General features: G+C 40.3%; 1 protein-coding gene across 11 annotated transcripts in view; it reads right to left on the bottom strand.

Annotated features, from left to right (window-relative positions):
• Positions 1–24,822, bottom strand: part of ptprsa (protein tyrosine phosphatase receptor type Sa) — a 321,629-nt gene that overhangs the window by 175,856 nt on the left and 120,951 nt on the right. For all 11 annotated transcript variants that reach the window (XM_041791166.1, XM_041791171.1, XM_041791168.1 and 8 more), the window contains one exon: positions 1,590–1,812. In XM_041791166.1, the coding sequence (XP_041647100.1) occupies positions 1,590–1,686 (97 nt within the window). In that variant the 5' untranslated portion in view covers positions 1,687–1,812. The remainder of the gene's footprint in view (positions 1–1,589; positions 1,813–24,822) is intronic.

The following is a 24,822-nucleotide window of genomic DNA, read 5'->3' as shown; positions in this document are numbered from 1 at the left end:
TTCGCAAGATGCATTTCCCACCTTTCCTCTGGAGTGCTGTGATTGCGTTGGGGTGGTAAGGTCCTGAAATGAAGCACTAAAATCTGTCTTGTAATTTGATTTAATAGTAATTTAATGTGCTGGTACCAGTACTATGCTGGTACCAGATTTTGATACTCATCTCTATAGGTGACAGTAAGACCCTTTCTCGATTAGTTATGGACCTTGCTAACAAGTTAGCAAGCATCTAGCTGGCTGTAAGTTGAACAGTGAAAACATAGACAAACTCTGCACCTCTGTATATTTTGTATACACTCTTGGGTTTACTTTTGGTATGAATGAGATGAACACCATGTTTCTACCTTGTGGGGAAAGCCAAAGGCAGACGACACAGTGACTTCTGGATTGCTGAGCATTTATGCTCTTTAACTTCTGGGCCAATGTTTAAAACAGGGACTGTGGAGCATGCTCAGAACGCCTCATCTAGTCTGCTCTGACTGGTAAGTGTGCATGAAAGAGTAAATCAGTCTCCAACCACATTATCTAGGTGTGTTAGGCCAACTTTTTGAAATTTGATATAGTGAGATTTCAGTCAAACTAACATGTCTACATGCATTTTAAGAGTCAAGTTTGAGTCAGACTTTAACAATAATGTGACTTTTTCTAACTGCACACCTTGCCTTTCTGATGCAACAAATTTAGAAAACACTGCAGCCTATCTGCACTAGTAAAATGTAAATACTGCTTGCACCCTTGGTAGGTACAGTCAGCAGACTGTACATGCAAACAAGCATTAAAATGCCCCTGGTGCACATTCTCACAGTATTCCACACATACATACCCTTTCACCATACACAGCGGCATGATTTACAAACAATGAAACCCAAGGGGGAGCCTCCCCACCTTGCCATCACTCTTGGTTGTGTTTCTCTGCAGAGCCTCATCTTTGTTCTGTCTCCTTAATGCTGCTCTAAGCCTGTCTTAACGGGGAAATGGTGCAGAACAAATCCTGGGCAGGAGTTGACAGGGCGGGATAAGAGACAACTGATGTCCCTCTAACATAGCCAGTTATGGAGGACAAATTATATAAACAAGCATAACATCTACATGGAAAATAATCAAGGACATTCATGGTTTAACACAAAGTGCATTTCTGATCTGTTAGAAATAATTCACATGCTTGGCTAAATGTCCTTTCCCTTTGGAAAAAGATAACTGAGATCCTAGGGGCTCTCTTGAGTAAATTACAGAGACAAATTTACTTACAAGTCAAACCTAGCTCTTGACATTCCTGTGAAGTTCTAACTTTTCTCTCTCTCTGCAGTAAAATAGATAGTCAATAAAATCAGACCTTTTGGAGATGAAAACAGCCTTTCCAAAATGAGATATCAACACTCTGAGGCACAAATAAAATCCCACCAAAAAAAGGCGAGAAAGAAAGCCGCTGAGGTATCTGTATAAGAGACTCAGATAGAAAAGTTCACTTTGTTAACCTACCATACACAACCTTTCCACACTATTTTTAGTTTCTAATCTGTGTATCAAACATGACTGATGAGCCTCTAAAGGGCAGCACCTTGAAAAGATGGTTAGTCTGTCGTGACACTTACATAAGGCGTGGGAGTCTGTGAGCAGCAGTGATAGCAGCAGAGTGGTGGCAGGCAGCAGGAGTTGCAAGGAGAGGCGAGGGGCGCTGCTCGTGGCCATCTTGGCTCCAATAGGGGAAGGGGGGGCAGGGAGGGGTGGGGTGGGACCGATCTTCGACCTGGCTGGAGAGCCGAGGCCCCGACTGCGCAGGGATGGTTGGGTCTTCACGCAGGATGGCTTGGCACTCTGTGACAAAAAGAAGGAGAGAAGTTTGTTATGGCGGTAACATATGTTAAAGATGCATAATTAAGTAAAAGGTGAGTGAAATGGTGGTGGTTCACCCATATTGACCGGACATGTAACTTAAACGCCAGACCAATCTGCTTTCCTTTCTACAACCCCTCATTGCTGCTGACACATAAATGCAAGTAACAGTGTTTGGTGACACTACACTGGAAGCAAAGTGCCACTCACCCACAACCTTGTAGCCTCCCTATCTAACAAACAGCATCTTCTCACAACCCTTAATTAGCAGGAGAGTCACTGTTGTCTTTCTTTCTTTTTTTCTTTTCTAATCGCCAGATCTTGTCGTTATTTGCTTATCTCATTGCCTTGTAATTACACAGGCACCCAATGATATTCCAGGCACCGTCTCTTTGTTTTAGTCAAATTGCCATTAATCCCCCAAGCTACAGGGAGGGACTGAGGAAGCCTGCCACTGCACACAAACACGCACACATTTTCTCTCATTGATATGTCTGGTGCAGCACAGAGCCACCACCAAGTGGTTATACATACTCTTTAATTAAGAAGACATGAATTAGGAGGCAAAGGAAGAGGGACGTGAAGGAGATTCATGACATGAATGTAATAAATTAAATGTATGTCATTTATCTGACACCCCAGTGCAGGATTTCTAGATCAATAAAAAAACATACACTGCATAAAACATGGACATAGTCTTGGTGAAGTCACCAGCTGGTTTCTGAAATGGAGTTATGAAGCCTATCTATGGCGGGTGCCATAATGGAAATTCTTTCTTACACTAACTTTAAGTAACTTAGTGGGAAGCAAAGATGTAGTTTAGGTTAGACCTTTAACCTCCATGCCAACATCTTGCTCATCTGTTTTTAAGATGAGCCCCCATTTAAATTATGCATAACTGCCTTAATGAGATAAAAATGGATGAGTAATAACAAAATCACCAATGTCACTATGTGTCTACCAAAGAAAAATTAAACATGGAGAGAAAACTATTTTTGAACCAGTCTGTAAGCATGTGAATTCTTGCTGTAAATATGACCAGTTTGACATGGGTGTTAATGGGACTGAATGAGATTTCAGCAAGGCCTCTTGTGGACACAAGGGAAACTGCAGGGTTTTTTTTCCCATTTTCCCATTTCCACAGTAGCTTCATTTTTCAACACTGGAACTTGCCACTTGACAAGAGGGTGGGTAGTTTAAAATCCCACCATTATTCTCAGTAAGTGAGATAGATTAGCAACATGTTATGTTATAAATACAATACAAGCTGTGCAGAGGGCTTGCCATGATGCTCTCACCAATGGTTCTCAGATCATGGTTCGGGACCCAAAAGTAGGTTGCAAAGCCTTTTCATTGGGTCCCCAGTGAATGCTTGAGAATAAGGAGGGTTGGGGCAAAAAGTCTGTGTCACATATTTTTTGGGGAGTAATAGGGAGATGTTAAGGTTAAAGACTACCCATAAGGGGGGTGGGTTAGAGCTTACTGGGGCCCAGCCTAACTGAGGGCCAGTGGAGGTCAGCAAAATCCTGGTCCAATGTAAAGTTAGGCTGTGGTTACCATATTTTGTTTTTAGCCTGAATAATATCCACTCTGATCAAAGCCACAAAACATGGATTTTATTTATTTATGCTGTGGTACAAATAAAGACTTTTTCAAAATGTAAACCCCTTTTCTTGAAACAGAATTGCCTTTTTATTGGTGATGTTAACAGTGTGAATGGGCACACTGAAGTAAACCATTAGAAAAGTAATGACAGAGTTCTGAGCTCAGCCATGCTGTGCACAAATTTCAGGATCATAAATAAAACAGAAAAAATGGAGACAACTTTGATGGAGAATACTTATATAATTGGAAAGAGGCAAAAAAATGGGGAAAAGTGGCAAAAATGGGTTAAAACTGTCCAAAAAGATGGCAAAATTTGCCAAAAAGTTTTAAAATGGGTTTAAACTGAGAAACAGAAGTGGCAACCACGGGTGAAAAGTGGTAAATATGGGGTAAAACCAGCAAAAATGTGTTAAAATTGGCAAACAGTCACAAAAATGAGCATAATGTGGTAAAATGGCAGCAGAAAATTGGCATAAAAGGGCATAAGCAGCAAAAAATAGGTTGAAGGTGGCAAAAAATGTCATAAAAGGGCATCAGACAGCAAAAAGGGGTTAAAAGTTGCAAAAAGTACTGGCAGAATTTCCGCCGTTATCATCAGTGAATCACAAATGGGGATGGCCCATTCTTCGGGGTTTTCAGGGGCCCAGCTAATTCTGTGGGCAGCTCCCGTTATGTTAGCTAATGTTGTTTGCCATCCGCCATTAAAGAAAAAAAGAAATACATGTCATGTCATATTTATATCCTGCAAAGCATGACGTAAATGTGAGACAAAATACGTGAAATATGGGTTCTTTTTTAGGAGTTTTAGAGCAATCGAAAGGACAGACAGTGATATTTTGCACTATCTAAGGTCGATATTTCAACATCCCCCTTCATGTATAATTGGTTGAAATTCTTTTAAAAACTGGGTCATGACTTGTCCTTATCAAGGAGAGGGTGGGCCCTGAGATGAAAACCTTTGTGTTTGACCAACCTTTTTAACAGGTTATTATATAACACAGGTTATTATATTTCCTTGGCAAAGGTTTTTGCACTTTTTATCTACAAAAAGCCACTTTAGTCCATCCCTGAACACTTGATAAAAAATCCTTACCTGCTAACTTTACATGTTGCCTTTGACAAGTGCCAGTGGCTGAAATGTGAAGTGAGTGTACTTAGATAAAGATAACATAACTGACTGACAGTTGTAATCTCTATCATTTAGATGCAATCAGGTTTCACAAGGACCAAGGCTGAGACAAAGTGGCAGACAACTTGTCAACTACTTCAGTACACTGGAAGGTAAAACAGCCAGAACATAAAGTCTAAAACTAGAAAAAAAAAAAACCTTTCTTAGACAAAGAACAGGAACTATGCCAAATGTTTGTCAGCTAAATAGTAAAAAGAGGTTACAGGCTGGTATGTGCTTCTGTTTCACAGGTTTGCATTTGTGACTGTGGCCTTGAGATTTGCAGAAAACCACAGCTAACTGTAGTGTAACCGAGCACCAGACAGCAGGCGTATTTAAACGCCCCACCCGTCACAGCTACTGGACCACGCGCCTCAACTGGCTGGATGAAACAGACACGTGCAGGCATGCAAACTTAAAATAAAACCGCAGAAAAACCAACAAACAAATTCAGTCTGATGCTATTGGCCTCTATAAACTCTCATTTTTTTCACAAGCAGAGAAATTCAAGAACACACGCGCTCTACAAAAACACAAAGGCAGGGATCTACAATAGGTCTTTTGTGATGACGCCATGCCAGAAAGGAGTGGGTGTCTTTCAGAAGCTAAGCTCATCTTTCAACACAATACTATGCACACACGACCCACATGTGTGTCTGTACTTGTCTTTTTTTTTTTTTTTCCTTGTTCCTTGGCCTGGGGGCAGGTAATGTCATGTGTGAGAGGGAAATGCAGAAATGTTGAGAAAGGGGAGGCAGGGAGTATCATATTGTCTCTGGGACACCTGAATGATGCCTCTATTGTTCTGACTGTAAACACTGGTGGAGGTAGGGGAAACCTTGCCAACCCTGTAGGGAATTACTCTATCTAAGATCACAACATGCCTAGGTTATGATTTATAGTCCTCCCTTTAGGGCATAGCTTTCTATCTCCACCGTTGGTTGCTATACACACTTCACAACACAATTACAAGAGCTATTGTAGATGAAAGGCTTTACCAAACATAACCTACAGTGGGCTTCAGTTTTACAATAGACACTGTCTACGTAGCACATGCGTCTTCTCTGAACTGTAAACAAAAGACAACATAGAGAGAATCTGCTATAGTATATGCACCCAAACACATTTTATCAATTTAAAAAAAATCCAATCTTAAAAGCGAACATACTGTAGCTCTAAATAGAAATACGAGAAGTTGCTAAGGCATTCTGTCACTCAGAGGGAAAAGATGATCCAGGAAGCACAGCATGTTTCTACCACTATTAGCACCTCCATGGGAAAACCTGTCAACTCTTGCTAAAAGCATTTATCAATTTCCCTCCAGACATGGGCAGGGAGTATTTAGCATTCTGGCAACACTATAGCACAGAAGTCAATCGATTGATAAACCCCTCCACATTACCTCAGTGGCTCTTGCATGGCTACAGTCGAGAGGAAACTGCTAATGGTTGCATGTTGCACATTTCCATGTGACTGGGTTGCCTTGACAACTTAAATATTTCTGAGGATGATCACCTTATTAGCAATGAGCTAGGTGAGCATTTGACAAGTAAAATCAATACCTTCATATTGCACAACAAAACATCTGGTGAGTCGCTGGCCTTTGGAATGAGGTAAATATCAATAAAGGCAACAGTCTTTCTACAAAAAACAAATCTACATATGAAGGTATAGAAAAGAACTCCCTTAATGTGAAGGGTTGTTGGATTATTGTAAGATCAGCTGAATTATAGCGAGTAGGGATGATGACAGTCCACTAATTTCAAAATATGTTAAAAGCTAATTTTAAATTCAGGCAACAGACTAGTCTAAAGTTAACAAAACACTCAGAAAGATGTCAGAATCAAGGGCAATTGGGTGCAGGTGGTCGAGTGGTTTGGGGTGCTGCCCATGTGCGCGGGCGGCCTGGGTTCGGGTCCAGCATGTGGCCCTTTGCCGCATGTCTCTCCCCACTCTCTTCCCTGCTTCTGAGTCTGTCCACTGTCCTTCCTCTATCTGGTGAAGGCATGAAAGGGCCCAAAAATAATAAAAAAAAAAAAAAAAAAAAAAAAGAATTGAGGGCAATTTATTTAATGATGGCAGAGCTAGCAAAAGCAGTGCTGTTCTTTTTTGTAAGTTCACATCTATCTATCTATCTATCTATCTATCTATCTATCTATCTATCTATCTATCTATCTATTTAGATCAAAACACCAAGTCATGCTATTCCTATATATGCTACTGCCTATTTATTATGCTTGTTTACATCAGTGTAGTAGAGCATTATGGCAATTAACCAGAGCTAGGGCTAGTGGTGCATAGCTGCATGAAAGTTTAGATTTAGCATTTGGCTTTCATTGCAGCCAGAAACAAGTATAGCTTTTTCAACGTTCCTCTGCTTGTGTTCTCTCTTTCTTCATCTTCATCTTTTTTCTTCTCTCCTGCACCTCACATTTCCCTTTTACTGTATCTCCCTCTTGTTTCTGAATCTCCCTCAATTTTCTTTCTAAATCGGCCTCTTCTTTTTTACTGTATCTCACTCTTTTCTCCAAATGAACTCATTAAATTCCGTGACTCCCTTTGTCTTTTTCTACTTTCCATCTTCTCTCTTTCTGCATCTTCCTCTTCTTTCTTCATCTCCCTCTCAAAGTATCTGATTCACCCTCTTCGTTCTTTCTGTAGGTCTCTCTTCCTTCTGCATCTCCTTCTTACTTCTCTGTTTCCCTCTATCTCTTTACATTCCCAATACAGCTTGGTCAGAAGGTTATTCAGCCTGAGTTTGGTTGTATTTGAGCTTTCTGCCCAGTAAAAGGAAATATTTTTCTTGAATATTTGCTCACGTTGCTTAGTGCTGAGGTCATGGTGGATTAATGTTGAGTCTTTATAAACAATACACTTACATAGTCTAGACACTGAACAAAGACTACCTGTCATTTTTGTGTCTTGAGATAACATTGGCAATAAATTAGTGCTACAAAGATAAGGAGTGAGTAATTAAAGGATAGAAGTGAAGTGCTGCTTAGTTTTTAACTGCCATCGCAACTGTAAAGAAGTCAGCTCATTCAGTCACAGTTAGATTGCATTGATTCACAATAATTCTGAAGTTTGAACTTTTTTAACCTTTGAAAGCGTTACTACAGATATTATCAAGTTGCCAGGCTTTTTGTTATCAGGGCCAAAATAGTGGCACAATTTCCTCTGAGAGGTGGCAGTCACTGGCAATCAGGGCCTCTTTGACATGGTCAAGATTGAAATTCAGCTCATTTCCCCATGCAATATTGATACTAATGCATATGATTACTGAGCACTAGAGAGGCTGTGCATGGAAAGGGAGATTGGAATTCACGTCACGAGCATAACATGAGAGCAGGACTAATGGAAAAAAAACTTGGTTTACAAAACTGCACACTTGTTACACTGTGGAAGGAAAAATTTAAAATGAGGAACAAGTTTAAGAAAAAGAAAACAAGACGGTTAAGTGTTTATATAAATTTTCAGGAAAAGGCCGTGGGACCATTGACTTCAAGACACAAAGCTATTTTCATTCACCCATGCACACTCCTATGTTACAAATCGTTCTTCCCACACATTCAAACACACTCTGTAAAGATGTGTAGTTGTATTTGCAGGGAGAAAAACAACCACTCATCACCTGAGGGAGCGCATTAATAGTCTCTTTTATGAGGTGAACTGTAATCTCACTTCCCGCACAGTTAAAAAGACCTCAGCTTGATGATCAAAAATGCATGTTTGATGTTCACAACTTCAAAAAGAATATTTCCAGTGTTACTCTGACTCCAAAAAATAGATGGACTTCCCGCATGCAGAAGTTCGTTTTTCATGCGTTGTTTGGTTTCCAGAGTTTGTGTGCCTACAACATCTAATTTTGTCACTCCAACACTCTGACAGGGTTTGTTTACAGTGACTCCCTGCTTCAGCCTGGCAGGGATGCTGTTCACTCTACAGGGATGGCTATGGAGGCTTCTCTTCTCTGAGGGAGTTTTAAGTGGCAGAGCAATACTGGCTTAGAAAAATATGTCCAAACATTGCAAGAAGAGTAAAAAAGTTTTCAACCCTAAAATATTCAATCTGCCATCATGTAATTAAAAAGCAGCTATGCTTCACTACAGCTGCTGAGGCTTTCTCCTTTTTCACATCAGCTTCCTGTGAAATCCTGAGAGTGCATACAAGATCACATGAGGAGATGCAACACTACCTGTGGGACACTTGATAGTCCTTATCTTAATTATATCCTGTTGTGAGTGATTTGCCCATTATTCTCATATCCTACAGAGTGTACATGTTTGAAATTAGAGAAAAAGATATCCAGAAGTTTCTTGTTACATTTCTTAACAAGCTAACACAGCTTGTATCAAACTGTGGTCCAAGAAAAGTCAGCAGTATAAGGTACAGATCAACAAAAACAAATCCATTAGTGACTATTGTCGCTGTTAATGGGACACTAACCACATTTATAAACAAAATATATGCCCTCTGAATTGTGATTGAAAGGACCCCCAATATGAGGCTTTAAACCCTTTAAACCCCACTGGATCGTCGACAATCCCACGTGGTAATGCATGCATTGTTTGCAATATCTCAGCAACCACAAGACAGATCTCTATGAGTAAATAGTGATTGGACGTTTACGATCTACAGATGGCTCCTGAGTTTTTATCCCTTTCAGAACATTCTTAAACCAGGGGCATAGTGAAGTGTTTATTCAGAGCTTTGATTCTACAAATCAATATTACTAAATCCATGATAGTAAGACTCTTTCTTAAAGTTTTCCACAGTGAAAAACCTTGCTGTGTTGCCATCAGTTTTCCATATTGACACCATAACTAAAAGACAACTTCCTGTTAGCCTTTTGGCCAATCATAATGCTCCAATCTCTTTGTCTACTGCTTCTTGGTGGTAGCAACCAATCAGGAGCAGCCAAAGAGCAACAAAAGACGAGATCTGCCAGTTTGGAAAGGTAAAAAAAGGCCTCTATGGCCAAAATAATGAAAAAAGGACGTCTTAACTCCTAAAATGGGATTCATGCACATGTGTGCAAAATGTGAATTTGTTTTGTGGTTTTGTGTCTTTGGTCTTTGTTAGCAAGTTGTTATTTTTTCTCCTGATAGGGGAAGCCTATAGTAACTAAATGCACATGTGTAGGCTTTTTCATTGTTGATCTAGGTGTAAGTCGTATAAAGTTTTGAGATTCAATTTCTGTTTTGTTCCTTTATTTGGTCTTTCTGGTCATATAACTTCATCTGACATCCTTGCAGCACAAATTCTGAAAGTCCAGGCTGTCCTGATAAAAATGTCTGTAACTTGATTGTGTTTAAAATGATTGCGATTCTGCAAGCAATTTTGCATTAAAATACAGGGACAAAAACAGCAAAAACTGGCTTGGGGTTAAACACTTGACTATAAAAGTACTATAAAGCAGGTAAAGCTAAGAACTCTAAACATGTGTTAGTTCAATGCTTAACTTCTCCAAACCACAAAAAAGATATAATTCCATGGATTTCTTATTGCAAGTAATATACAGTGCAGTCTATATGGTTGAGACTAGTGATATTTTCTCCATTGGAGCCAGAACCAGAACAGTCAACCAAAAGGTACTGAACTTGAGCCCTTTTTCATTTTTTAAAATGTATAATATTTTTTTTCTTATTTTAAACGAAAGACACATACAAATGCCTTCTAACATACAGAACAAAACTACACACTCATCACAGAGGACAGTGATCAACACAAATACTATAGACCAATACAACAGACAAGACAGTATGGGGGGTGCAGATCTTTTAAATCAATTTCAGTCATACAACTTATTATTTTCCAAATACTGTCATATAAAGTTCAAGGATTCTTCATCTTCATAATCAAGCTCAAAGAGGGCAGAAGCTGTCTGTTCCATTTACAATAAACCCATAAAGTCTCATAACCAGTTGCCAATGTTAAAGCAGTTTGGTTTGCATATTTTCCAGTGACTGTATGTTCTTTACCATAAGGCCAAGAAAGCAGGCTAGTGGACAAAACGGTATGTCCATCTTCAGAATGAATGACAATCTTGAGATGACCTTATTCAGGAACTCACATGTCGATGTGTCCTTGTGCAAGACACTGAAGCCCAAATTGCCCTGTGGCTTCAGTGGAGCGTCGATTTGTGTCAATGTATAAAACAGGATTAGTGAACACTGATGGCAGCTCAACATAGCAGCCTATGCCACCTGTATGTGAATGGATAGTGCAACCTGTAAGCATCATTCAAGCTAAAGTCCATCTACTATCAGCACTGATACCAACTCTGAAACTGTCAAACCTAAAAGACTAAAAAATATCATGCTGATTCAGAAGACCTTGCTGAAAATAAACCCATCAAAAGTAGCTTCTGCTGCAAGAACAAGATGGAAGCAACAAACTTCTTGAGAGAATCTGGCCTTTTTCATAACCATCTCTAAGCTCTGTTATCTGCTGTTTATTTTCAGCCTGTGCCTCTCCTCCTGCAGTTTTTCACCTCAGATGGAGTTTTTATGCATCAGCTCAGAGTTACAAACTTTTACTGTCTTTTACTGAGCCATACCACTCAAAATACTAACAACACAGAGATGAAAGGCTCAGATCCATTCAATCAGTTTCTGAGCATGCATTCGTGTGAATGTAGTATTTCTATGTTGGATGCATGTCATTCTTTTTACTTTACATTCATGCAACTGTCCACGCTGTTGTCCTTATGTTTAGCTGCATTTAGGTTTATTTCAGGTACATGGCATGTATGCAGGCATACATAGTCTAATAACTTGTTTGTATTTGTACACATACAGTTGTTTATATATCCACCATTCGTTCCGTTTGGTGAGTACAGCCTTTAATAATTTAGTGTGATCTTATTTAAATGGAGACTACAGTTTAATCTAATATGTGTTTATCTGTGTTTACTTGTTTGTCTTTCTGAGAAGCAGAGATAGACACAAACCCACAAAAATGCACTCACCTGAACCTCAGCTATAAAACAAGTCTATAGCAGCCATCTGTTTTTCATCATGTTGAAATCCTAAAAGTACTGATTCCATGTGTCCCTGCTTAGGTTTCTCTACCCTTTCTTTCTCAATATTTCTATCTCACTGCACCTTAAAGGCATTCTGCATCAGGATATTGGCTCGGTTTAAAGCAAAGTTGAACATAAGAAAAAATGGGGAACACCTAAAAGTTATGCAAATGGTTTCAGACATAAGAGGAAAAAGAAATGTTTGTGGGTGTGAGTAAATGAAGGTGTGCTTGGCTTCTAAATATATCCCTACAATCAAATCCAGTCGTCCGTCAAATCCTCCATCTCTGTTTTCTTTCTCTACATCTCGCCCACCTCCCCTCCTCTCCCTCATTTCCTCTCTTGCTCCTTCCCTTCCCTCCTCGAACTCATGCATACTAAACTATGCTTGCATTGCAGATGTTTGCTGGGGAATCACATGAATTTGCATGGAACTGCAGGACTATTATGTAAATGCCCCCAGTGTGTATCTACCTCCCAGCTTCACTGCTTTGTTGCCATACACTCCATCCTGAGAGATCCGTGTCGCAGGAATTTCAAACAAGGTGCACCTGCCATTAAGTACCGTGTGCAGGGGAGCCCTATAGTGCAAAGTGGGGAAATTGAATTCATGCATGATAAAATGTATTCTCCCTTCATTTGGATGGTAGACATTTCTAACATTTAGATTTGAATTACATTACCTTCTCCTGTTGAATAAATGGCACTCAAAGTTATAAGCAACAGGTAGCAAGGAAGGCAAAGATCAGGTGATTGATCTCAATGTCAGATAATATTTATGAAAACTACGTCTTAGACTGTGTATGCCTTAACAGTCATAAGCTGCAGTTATCTTATGACTCTAGCAAGTCTAGACTAAACTCTTTGTAGGTATTTACAAAGATTTTATCCACTTAGCAACAGTGGCATGGAAACTGAGCGGAGCTGGTGAACAGCCATCATTGGTGCTTTGAGAGTTTAGCTTTAGCTACTTTAGCTACAAAACTCCATTATCTATGTTGCTTACACAGCTAACAGAGCTACATAAGCTATGCTTGCTGCATTAGACTGTTTTCATGGAGGACAAGCTTTATACCTGTAAGCAGACTGTTAACTTAACAACTTTAACTTGAATAACTTTCATTCTTGGTCTTCACTTTTATTATGGAATCTTAATTATCTGGGTTTTTATATTGTCTTCTGATTCGACATATTTTCTTGTTTAGAATGTTCTGCTAGGTTTTTATGTTGTTGTAGTTACACTCCTGGCTGAGTTTTTCATAAGTAGTAAAATACTTCCATCTAGAACTTTTACTTGAATATAGCTGTTTCTCCAAAAGTGTGCAGCCCAATGTGAAACCAAAGGGAAATAAAGTGTGCGGTGCATATGACACACATGCTTTGTTTTTAATTCTGTCCCAGTTGGATCAAAACTGCGATTGATGTTTGGTTGAACAAGTGACAGGCGATATATTTAGGCTATATATTTCTGTCGCGGCAGTGTATGAACACCATTCTTTGCTCTGAGTGAAGGCTGTTTGCATAGTTTGGGATAACTGCGTCTCTGTGACCTCATTAAGAGATGTGGAACACCCTGCCCTGGCAACCTCTCCTTGGAGAAGCTTTCCCATGAGCCTTTGCCCCCAACTGTTCCCAACCTCCCAGATCCAGGAGTTGTGCTTGACACCTCAGAGACACCTTGCGCCCACCATCTGTTGTTCCTTTTTTATAACCTCTCTCTTTAGGATATAATGAGCCTTTTGATGTCCGGTTGGTTTCAGAAGAGATTATGCTGCGAAGAAAATCTTTCAAAGGCTCAGAATGATCAGTGTTTTGACACTGCAACTGATCCAGGTTTAGACAGCCTTACTTGCTTTTTTGAAACCCGATTGACTCCTGTGCCCGATGATTTTTAAAAGGAACTGGTGGTTTACAAAGAGATCTGCGACCAAATTACCAGAAGCTCAGCGAATCCTCAACCTTTTGTTTTCCTCCAGGTGTTGCCCTGAGTTCCATCAGCAGGAAATGGCTTTACTTCGAACATTATGAGGCTGCACTGTCTTTCTAATAAACACCCTGGGCTGTGAGGCTTTTAGCTGAAATCCACCTCGGTTGGGGTTGAGTGCACAACCGCGAGTGGCGGGGTCGTGCTGCGGGGGCGAACGGATTGGCAGCTGGGAGGCTTTGGCGGCACTGACCTCCTAAATGCGGACTTTATTGCACAGCCGTTTTGTTTACCACTGAGGGGTGACACCCTATCGGTCTCCTGTGTAACCTCGCCATACTCTGACGCCACAAGTTGGCAGACAATATTCACACACCTGACACACACAGGAAGAGGTACCCTTGTTTATATTTTCTGCCTCTCCTGGTGTGTTGCACTGGCTGCCAAGTATCATAAAAGCCAAAGGTTACAGGTGGTGTCTGTATGTGATGGCCACTGCCTCATGTTCAGAAAGTCTAGGAGGGGCTGCTACATTTTATATATAGAGGAGAGGCATTTAATTATAGCAGGAAATAGTTGGAAGCTGGAGGAGGTGGCTGAGTCTGGGTTCAAGCCAGTCCTTGACAATAAAGGGGCACTTATTTGGGGATGTGATGTGTGCGTGTGCAGTAGATTTTAGTCCCTAGGAGAGCTGGGTAAAGGAGGAGATGGAAGGCTATATTTGGGCGTCTGCCAACAGCAGCAGACAAGCACCACACCAACTGACCAGAGGCTTGAACGCCCTTTAAAAATTGCCACAGGAGTCAAGAAGTTTTTGAAGAGTGGCAGGGACTGTTTGGGAAGAAAGCCTCATATTCATTTCTGGAATGGGATGTGCATGGGGGAGAATAAGATTATTCGAAGTGATCAAGGAGGAGGGGGAGGCAGAGGAGGAGGGAGGGGGGAAGGAGTGAGACTGGCAGACCAGGGTGTTTTGAAAATGTCTTTAAAACTCCTCTGTGTAATTGGCAGGCTTCACCGTGCAACATTTGCTGTGTGGTTTGAGAAGTTCCATTTCCAAAATGAGATACATACCATTTGAGAAAGTGTGACTCCTACACAACAACATGACTGCTGGCATATCAACAAAATTCACAGCAGACTGAAGCCTGCCACCACCTCACTTTCAGAGAGAGTAAGTCTGAATGATTATTTAGATCAGGGGATTTCAAAGCATGGGACAGTGAGCCTCCTATGAAAGACCATCTGTTACAAACCCCCATATAAAAGAAAATTAGGGGTTCCAAACTACACATTTTTAAACTACTTTATTTTAAAACATTTTTTACCTTTTTTTACAAGATTTTTCTTCTGCATACTTTTAAACACATCTGTTTTATTCAACATGTCTTTAGGATTCAAAACCATCCATCTTTACCTCATCTTTGCCCCATCGTTTCATCATTTTTGTCGGCATCTTTTTATAACGCATCGGTCTTTTTTGCAGATTCTATAGTTTGGATATGAAACTATCTTTTGTCTTCAAAATATTCCCGTTTTTCTTAAATTGTTCTTTGGGTTATTGGAATTTATTGTGAGAGGACAGCTGAAGAGACGCAGGAAACTCAGGGAGAGAGTGGGGGGTTACATGCACCAAACAGAGCCAAGAGCCAGACTCAGTCTTACAACTAGTGTGCTGAGGACTGTAGCCTTTACAAGAGCCTTTACAAAAGCCTTTATATCACTTTAAGTATTGATTTTTAAAAAAAGTGCCCTCTGCCAGCAGCATTATATAAAAATGCCCATTCTTTGACTTTTCAAACCCAGGTTCAACCTTTTATTCTCACCTGCTTTGACAGACATTCATTTAAACATTATTGTGAAGCCTTTGCTAAATCAAGGCTGCTCTTTCAGGGTTAATTTATGTGGTCCTTTTTGTCTGGGCAGCTTTCTGATTAATCCAGTGTGGTCTGTATCAAGACAGGGAATGAAGAGGACAAGGGACCAACATAAAATACGAAGACACACCAAGATAGGAAGACACACTCAAACACACATCGGCTTTGTAGATAACAAAACCCTGTCTTTATAGGGTGGTCATCTTTTTCACAGAATTAATTGAAAATGGAGTTAATTTACCTCTGAAAGTAGGCCAAAACCCATTAGCTGGCTAATAAGTATTCGGTGACCTTATTGTGAAAGCCAAAGTTTCTGAGATTTAACTTTCCCGATAAGCATTGAAGGTTTTTTTTTTCTGAGTTTGCTCTTTTTTGATATAACTAACCGAAAGAAGAGCTGAAAATGAAACATATACAAATCAACATGCTTATTTAATTGCACACACTTGTGATTAAGTAACTCATAATGCTTTATTTTGTACTTCTCTGCTCGTTTCTAAATTACATTAACTTGCTTCATTTTCACTGAGCCTGATTATAGTGACTGTGGTTGGATCCTGTTTGGGCTAGACGTGAGGGGAGTGTCTTTAGCCCCTGTCAATCACACGGCATTGTAAAGAGCAGAGACAGATGGCAAGGTTGACCCGCACTCTGTCTTCCCGCCTGTCAGTCCACACATCACAGTCCCAGCCACCAGCACTTCCACTGAAAGCCTGGGAAAGACAACTGTTTTTTTACAGCCTTTAAAAAGAACCGAGGAACAGACAGCAGCAAATGTGACGCTTTGACTCGGGACTTTCGACTAAAAACCCAAGACCTGCTTTCCAGTATGGTGCAGCGTAATAAACTAAACCACTGACAAGCGGAAGAAGAAAAATCAGAGACTATTTTTACACAACAAACAAGATCAAGACAACCAATGTAGAGATCAATGGCCTATCCTTACAAGCTAAAGGATAAGCACATATGGGGGACCCTGTTTTTTTGTGTCTCCATTTTCTTTAACACCTTAATAGAAATATACTGATAATCTATGAGTTCTACTTCACCATAAATAGTAAATAAACCAAACGAAAACAAGTTTGATTGAAAAATGGGAACAAAGAGAGAGAATACTCAACAAGAAGAAATTCAGAAACTTTCACTAACTCTTCTTTTTGAAGCCTAGGACTAAAAAAGTTCCAGTGGAAATCCCCTCAAGAGTTTCTACTGAAGATAAACATCAGACACTGTGAAAAGTCCCCTGTCTTTCGGCCACACAAGCCGCCCCATGTGACCAGATCAGCATTGAACCAGTGGTTGGCAGATGCTGAGGAGCTGAGAGGGAGTGAGTCAGTGGGCGGTAATAATGTAGCATGATCCATATTAATGTATTCCTGAAGAATAAATTAATGAAACACAGCCGGCGTTGTGTACGGTCTTACTGTCCTCCCACCCAGCAGCGTATAAAGAATTTGTTTGTGTGGCAGACAGAGGGTTATTGTGGACAGCGGGCATGCATGTGGGCATAAGCAAGGAGAAAGATGGTGATAAAAAAGAACAATGGAGATTCCAAGAAACCTTCTTGTACGCTCATTTAGCAAATATAATGTGGCTACAGTTTAAAGATTGTATGTTTCATTTTTAAGTGGCAGCAAATTTCATGTGATATGTTAAGTGTGGCAAGCTCAAGTGCTTTTGAATGTCATACTGCTGTTTTTCAAGCTTTATGGTCAAACAGATGATAGAAAGTTTTTATTTCACTATGTCTGAGTTGTCCTAAATCAAGAAGACATTAATAATAAGCTGGAGCAGCTAACCTTGCAAAGCAGATGGACTGGCCAGTTTCCATATCTGTCATTAGGTTGAGGAGGAGGCAGTAGCTACAGACGTGGTTTAAACAAGCCTGTAAACAAAAGTGGTAGATGAAGAGCCTAGCATGGATGCTGCTATAGCAGGAGTTTCAACATAACTTCACAATGTTTAAAGAACAGAGAACTTTACTGAAAGCTGTTCTTGGTGGAAAAGATGTTTTTGCACTGTCCCATCTGGCTTTGACAAGAACTTTATCAATTGACTCTAGTGATAGTGAACAATGACAGCTACCTGCTGAGAGCACATAATGTAATTCACTCTCAGTCTACTATGTAAACCATTTTCTTGCTCTTGTTGGCCTGCAATGATGTGACAGATGGAAAATTTATCCAATCACCCTTTAAGGATTTAAGGTTTTGCACTTCCCACACATTGTCAGCACAGACCTGATCTTTGTTATTTTTTCAACAAATCATTTTGAAATAACCAATTTCTTCTGCCAAATGAAAAATTGTACACTAACTCCACGGCATCAAACTGATGTGACTAAACTGGCTGCTGTGTGATTGCCACATTATATGTAGATCAGCCAGAGTTTTTGTCAGGATCCTTGATGCAGCTGGTCAACTAACGCACCTGTACATTTCTTAGTTTTTGCATGATGTGACAGTTAAGATACTTTCTCAAAGTTCACAAGCTTAATTAAAATAGCTAGTTTATGTAAATATCAGGTAACTGTCACTAATACTAAAGAGCTTCATCCATTAAAAGTCAAGTGAAGTAATTTTCAAAGAATGCCTTAAATTGTGGAAACTGGTACTCTTGTTGTGAATTTGCTGCTTATATGCTCAATTTTATTTATTCCTGGTGTCTCCTTGGGTTTTCACCATCCACTATTTTCCAAGTTGTTTATCAATCAGGATGCAGAAATGATTCCACTTCTCTACATTAATAAGATCTGCTCACTTCCTCTCACTGTTGCACTTTGACCAATGACCTCCATCACCATTCATTCAAACTCTACCATTTACCATCATTGCGTGTGCTGTTGACTTGAGAATGAATTTCAGAGTCCCTCGAGACTCTGAAGCGCTGTGAGATGATAATGGTGGAGGTGTAGAGGGGGAGGCTGAGGTCAAATGTCAGAGTTCAGACAGCTGGCAAACCCCTTTAAATCCTCTTTTTTCATTCTTAAACCACAAATACCTTCACAGCAGGGTACCGTTAGATGTATCCATCCATCTCAGCCTTTTTTTTAACTGTTTGCATGTGTTGAAAGTGTCTGTGCATTTGTTTTTTTAGTTTGTAGGGACCCGCACATGCTCTGGTATGCATATAAAGTGTACTTTTCTGGGGCACTGCAGAACAAAAAAACAAATATATTCCATGGTATTCAAAGAAAAAAACAACCCCAGAAGTGATGGGGTTTGTTTGTTTTTATGCCTGCAGTACCCACGCTGATTTTAAGTGGTGAGCGTGTGGGTGGGTGGGTGGGGGCTTTTAAGTCCTGCAACTAATGCATAAACAAGACCCCTTTCTCTCTGTCTCAATGTCTCTTATTTTCTTTGGTTGTCATTTTACCACTTTGCACACCCATGCTGTGTATTGTTGCTGTATGCCACATTGCATGCAATGAGGGGGAGAGGGAGAAGGAGAGAGAAACTGTTATACTCTCTTGCTAAAAACTCAAAAGGAATGTAACCAGCCAGGGAGCCACCCACACATACCAAATACAGCATGCACAAATGTACTCAGAGATTGGCAGTGGATTGGAGAGGTCAAAACAGAGGCAGTTACACCAAAAGACAGAGTGCGTGTTTACATATATAATTACAAAGTAAGATGGAAAATACAAGTGAGAGAACAGACCACACCCTTGCTTCTTTAAACACAATCCACTTCCCAGAGACACCAATCAAACTCACATCCAGAGCACAAGAGACCGACTGGATGATAAGTCTGTGAGAGGGAGAAAGGGAGGTGCTAGAGCTGATCGGGACCGAGATGGGGTGTAATAGACTAAATGAAGACAAATGAATGGATCATACTAGCCCAAGACAAGGCCATGGAGCCACAAACCAGCCAGTGACCTGAAGAACAATGAATACTGAGAAAGAGGGGAGAAGTTTTGATACAAGATGCAAAGTCAGTGAGTAGTTTGAATACCTGGTTTAGGAGAGCTTTAGCAGTGAGGGAAGGTGCAGCTATCCCGACTACCCTTGAATCAGCATTTCAAAACAGAAGCAGAACCTCTTGTCTCAGATTAAAACCAACACAATTCCAGTTTCAGTGATTCACATTACCTCACCCAGAGACAACTGACTGAATCTTGGCCTTCTACTCTGCATGGGGTGGAAGAATCCCTTAAGATACACAAAAGATGCTTTGCTGTTGTAATCCAGTTATGGATTTACATGTTTCTTCTATGTAATCCATGACCAGGCTGAAGCTAGTTCTATGTCAAGTCTCCAGGCGGATTTCCCATTGTCTTTGTGGTCTGATAGGGTTTCACTTTCTCCTCTTGGTCTTGGCCACTGGTATCGCCCATTATGCTCTTAAGCTTTCATGCCAGATCCCTCTAGTTTGTCTCCTCATCATGTGATTCTCCCTTGAGGAGCTATGAGAAGGTAAACACAAAGCTGTAGAGGATGCCAAGCAACAATCAGGCCCTAAGAGAAAGCAGAAAATTATTTCTTCAATTGTGCTGTGCACACCCATCGGCCATGGTGTGTCTTTGCCAAACAATCATGTTCACTGGCCAAGTACTCTTCTTTTAGGCAATTTTATGCAGAAAATGAGGACTTTAAATACATCTGTAAATAGCAGCTTGATTTACTCATGCCTTTTTTTTCCCTTTAACTTTTCTCCTTATTTCTCCTGACAGAAAGCAGCAGGCTCATCAGCTTATGGAGAATGTCCAAAACAAATTTGTTTGCAATATGAGCCTCATTACCAAATGACACAATGCTTTGGAAAACACCAGAGGCCAATTTTTGAATGAGCCATGGCTAAATCCCAGATCAAGAACCAAATGACCGAGGATAAAAGTCAGTGGAAAGATCAGTAGACATATACCGCCCAAACATGCCCTCTTATTTCTGTTCTTTCAGCATACTGTTGTTCTACATTTTCAAAGATTAATTAGAAATGCAATACAATCTGTTGACATCTGTTATGTGTTTATTATTACAGGGGATGTAGATATATGGTCTTAGCTTGTTTAACAACACTTTTTTCCTCTTCAGTTAAGGTCAGGAACACAATGAAATCATTTGGTAAATTTACATGTAGTTAAACGAGTCTGTTTATTGCACAAGTATGATTAAAACTCAACTTTTATGAAAGCTTGTTAACTGAAAGACTATATTTCTTTAAGTTGGACTAACACAGAGATACTGCAACTAGAATCTGATTTACTCTTCCATGTGTATGCCTCATTTGGCCAATAACTATCTGAGATGGTCTGTACAAGCTCCACAGTTCCAGCAGGGAGCTTTGACCATATATAAACGAGGTTGTCATCAGCGTACTGGATATCACCATAAGCAGGAGGCAAAGCATGCCTCTTCTTTGTACCAAAAGTAAAGTGTAGAGTAAGTAAAAAATGTACAATGTTTGGTATCTGTTGCAATAAGTCAACCAGAGGAAGGGCTAATAGTAACTAGTGGGCACGGTACCGTCTGATCTACTCCCCCAGATTAATTTGTTTTTCCTATGGTGCTTGTATAGCAGGACAAGGAGAGAAATCTGGGTAAACAGTCTTCTAGCTATAATCATAGCTTAACTTGGCTGTGCATATGGATGTACTAATCATTGGGTTGATCATTGTTGAGGCACAGCTGCAGTGACAACATCCACATTATTAGGCTTCCCAAGTACATGATTGAAGCTTCTCATCAACTGATCAAAAGCACAAAACTCAAACCTGAGGGAGGATTAGTTGTAAAATTACAGCTGGGAGATACTTGGGAGTTCTCATTACAAAAAACCAATAGAATTAATTATGTGGGAGTCTGAGTAAAAGAGTGAACAACAAATTGAGACGGAGCGCAAAAAGGACATCCATGCTAGGCTGCTGCACCACCAAGCTGCTCATCTTTTTGGCACCAGGCAAAGTGCTGGCAGTAGTTCAACCAGGAGGGACACGTTTCCCCTCACTTTTTATGTTTCTTTTTGTTTTTGTGATTCACCATAAGAGTTGAGTACAACTCACTCACTCGTCATTTTTTTTTTTTCGCATACTTGGATCACCCTCACTCGTCGCTCTTTATTGGATTGGAAAAGATGGCTGGTTTTTCCAAAGCCTTCGGGCCTTGAAATGCATGCAGGCTGGAGTCCAAAGCCCTAATCACAGCTAAGGGAATAGAATGAGTGGAGAGTCATGAGTTGTAGCTAGGGAAGGATGGAGGAAGAGAGGAGGGAAGGAGGTGAAAATGAAGTGAGGGAGAGTGGGAGAAGTAAGGAATTGCAATGGGAAATCTGATTTTTTTTTTGGCGCAGTCTGAAAGGAAAATTTCCACAGTAGCAGTGTTATAGGCTCTAAATGACAAAAACAAAGCCAAATTCAAGACCTGACACAAATGTTTACAACACATATAATAGTGCATTGTCTTTATCATTGGATTTAGTTAAAGGAAATTTATCTCTGAGCACGGATGCGTGAGTGCACATGAGCTTGTCTTTCCATGAATCTGACAAGTTGACATAATCACAGTCAGTGTATTTGCATGCAAACTCTATGTGTGTTTGATATGTGACCCTGCATGTCTGTGTGTGTGTTTGTGGCCTGCCACTCCGGTACACCTCAAGCTGTTCGGCTGTCGTCAGGCTCGCCCTGCATGAAGCAGGCCGCTCCATCTGGTCAACCCATCCCTCCCCTGTCTTCTCCAGAGACTCTGTGTGTATGAGTTTGTGTTGTGTGTGAGTTAGCATGCAAGTGTATCTCTTTTTACTATGTGTATGTGAATGCCCACACATGCACGCACGCATGTGTACAATTTCTGGGTTATGTAATGTGCTTGGATACATACTAGCTATCCACTTATCACTTGTACACATACACACAAACACCGCAGACAGAGCTTAACAGGTACTCTAAAATTAATCAGTATTCTATTACCCTTTCATCCCTCATTTCAGCCTGTGTTTCCTGGCATGATAGCAGGAAAGCCTCTGAGGTAAATTAGACACAATGACACAAAATGAGCGGCTGGAGAGTCAACAATACAAAGCCCAAAATCGGGCCAGGCCTATTTCAGGCTTGTATATGCAGTGGCTCATTTCCAGCTTAGTAAAGCAAATTTGATGTGCAGCAGAATCAGGCAATGCAGCCAAAAAAAAAAACACATCTCAATATACTGATATCTTTTAAGTGGTTCTATACATAACATTAACTGGCATGCTGAGTGTTTAAACTTTGATCTAAAAGACGGTAAAATATGTATAATTTATGGCTTAAGCATGCATTCAAGGGTCAAAAGGACCTTGAAGTATTCACCTGTTTACAGTGTGCAAATGTAGAATGGAATGCACATGAATACCCTTGATTGATGCGGCCTAAAATGGAGTTCAGATCAGCTTTTGTCAACATCTTTATCCCAATATTAAAAAAACATGGATAATGTGAAGACGAGTAGTGAGAGGAAAAGCTTTGGTGATATTTAAAGACGCCTTTAGAATGTCATGGACAAGCCTGGGTGGTAGGGTGGCTAAGGATAAGATGCGCCCACCCTTTTCTTCCTGCTGTCCCTGATCAGCCACAGCAGCACTAAATCAATGCTATTTTTACATTTGATAATTAGACATAATGTCATAACATTTAAAGGTAAACTCACCAAGAGCTTCCTCATTGTGAAATGATAAAACACAATATGGACAAAAGTATTTGGCCACACCTGTTAATTATTGAATTTAGGTGTCAATCAGACCCAGTGCCACAGGTGTATAATTCAATCACCTACCCACGCAGTCTCCACTGTAAACATCTGTGATACAAAATAAGTCATTCTGAAGAGCTCAGTGACTTCAAGCATGGTACTGTGATGGATGCCACCTATGCAACAAGATGGTTCACAAACTTTCAGCCCTAATGGATATTCCTCAGTCAACTGTCAGTGATATCGTTAGAAGGTGGAAGCGTTTAGGAACAGCAGCAACTCAGCCACAAACTGGAAGACAATGTCTGTGAAAGTTGCAAATCCCTACGAACTTCCACTGGCATTAATGTAAGCACAAAAACTGTGTGGCGGGAGCTTCATGGAATGGATTTCCATGGCAGAACAGCTGCATGTAAGCCTCACATCACAAAGTCTAGTGTCAGGCATTAGCTAAAGCACATCGAGACTGGACTATGGAGCAGTGGGAAAGTGTTCTGTGGAGTAATGAATTGCGCTTCTTGGTTTGGCAGGCAAATGGATGATTCTGGGTTTGGCAGATGCTGGGAGAACGTTTCCTGCCCGACTGCATTGTGCCAACTGTGAAGTTTGGTGGAAGAGGGATAATGGTATAGGGGTTGCTTTTCGGGGTTTGGGCTAGGCCCCTCATCTTCAGCAAAGAGCAGTCTTAACACTTAAGCATACCAAGACATTTTGGACAATGCTATGCTTCCAACTTTGTGGCAACAGATTGGGGAAGGCCCTTTTCTATTCCTACATGACTGTGCCCCAGTGCACAAAGCAAGGACTATACAGACATGGTTTGATGAGTTTGGTGTGGAAATAAACTTGACTGGCCTGCAAAGATCCCTGACCTCAACCTCGTAAAGCACCTTTAGGATGAACTGAAATTAAGATTGTGAGCCCTGCCTTCTTGTTCAACATCAGTGCATGACTTCATTGATAGGGCCCTATGAAATCTGTTATATTTTTTTTTCCAAATTCCGTTTTTTCCATATCATTTTTTTGGAATTCCGTTTTTTTAACCTTTCCACTAATTTTACCATATAAAAGAGTGTCCTGTTTATGTAAATGAATCAAATGTTCACAAATTACATAGAAATAACCTTAATTTTATTGAAAAAGGGCCACAGTTGGCCCAGGAGCCGTTGTTTGGATAACGCTGAGATAAAATAGTTATAACCAGTCAGATATTTTAAACATTTCAAGATACATTCACAAGTATAATCACATCCTAACTGATGTTTAATGTAAATGAAGAAATCTTTCTGTTCTTTCAAACACAGGGTGATAGTAACTTAATAAGGTCACATTAAAGTTAAATGGTTAAAAGTAAACATGTTACCCAAACTTTTTTTACTCTCTTAATATGTAACAGTGCATGCAGTCTGATGCTGCATTGTTCTACTCCTGACTGTAACGGTTCTCTCCTCATCTCTCTCCATCCTCACTGTCTGTCTGTCTGCCTCATATCAGACCGCTACGTTAATACAGACACGTGTTGGCTCATTAAACAACCAAAGGGAACTACAGTATCTACAGGATGAATTATTAAGCTAATTGATACTCAAATTTCACATCATTTAGACTACAGGACTTCACAAAATCTCGAGTCCATCCGACTTGATTTTTATCCTCTGAGGGGTGAGCGGTGTGCCTCGCGTGAGGTGAGGCACACAGCTCAGGTGGTGTGGTGAGGAATAATA

The sequence above is a fragment of the Cheilinus undulatus genome, linkage group 7 (assembly GCF_018320785.1).
Source record: "Cheilinus undulatus linkage group 7, ASM1832078v1, whole genome shotgun sequence".
Classification (NCBI taxonomy): domain Eukaryota; kingdom Metazoa; phylum Chordata; class Actinopteri; order Labriformes; family Labridae; genus Cheilinus; species Cheilinus undulatus.
The sequence above is the reverse complement of the archived record's forward strand: the minus strand, read 5'-3'. Positions and strand labels throughout refer to the sequence as shown.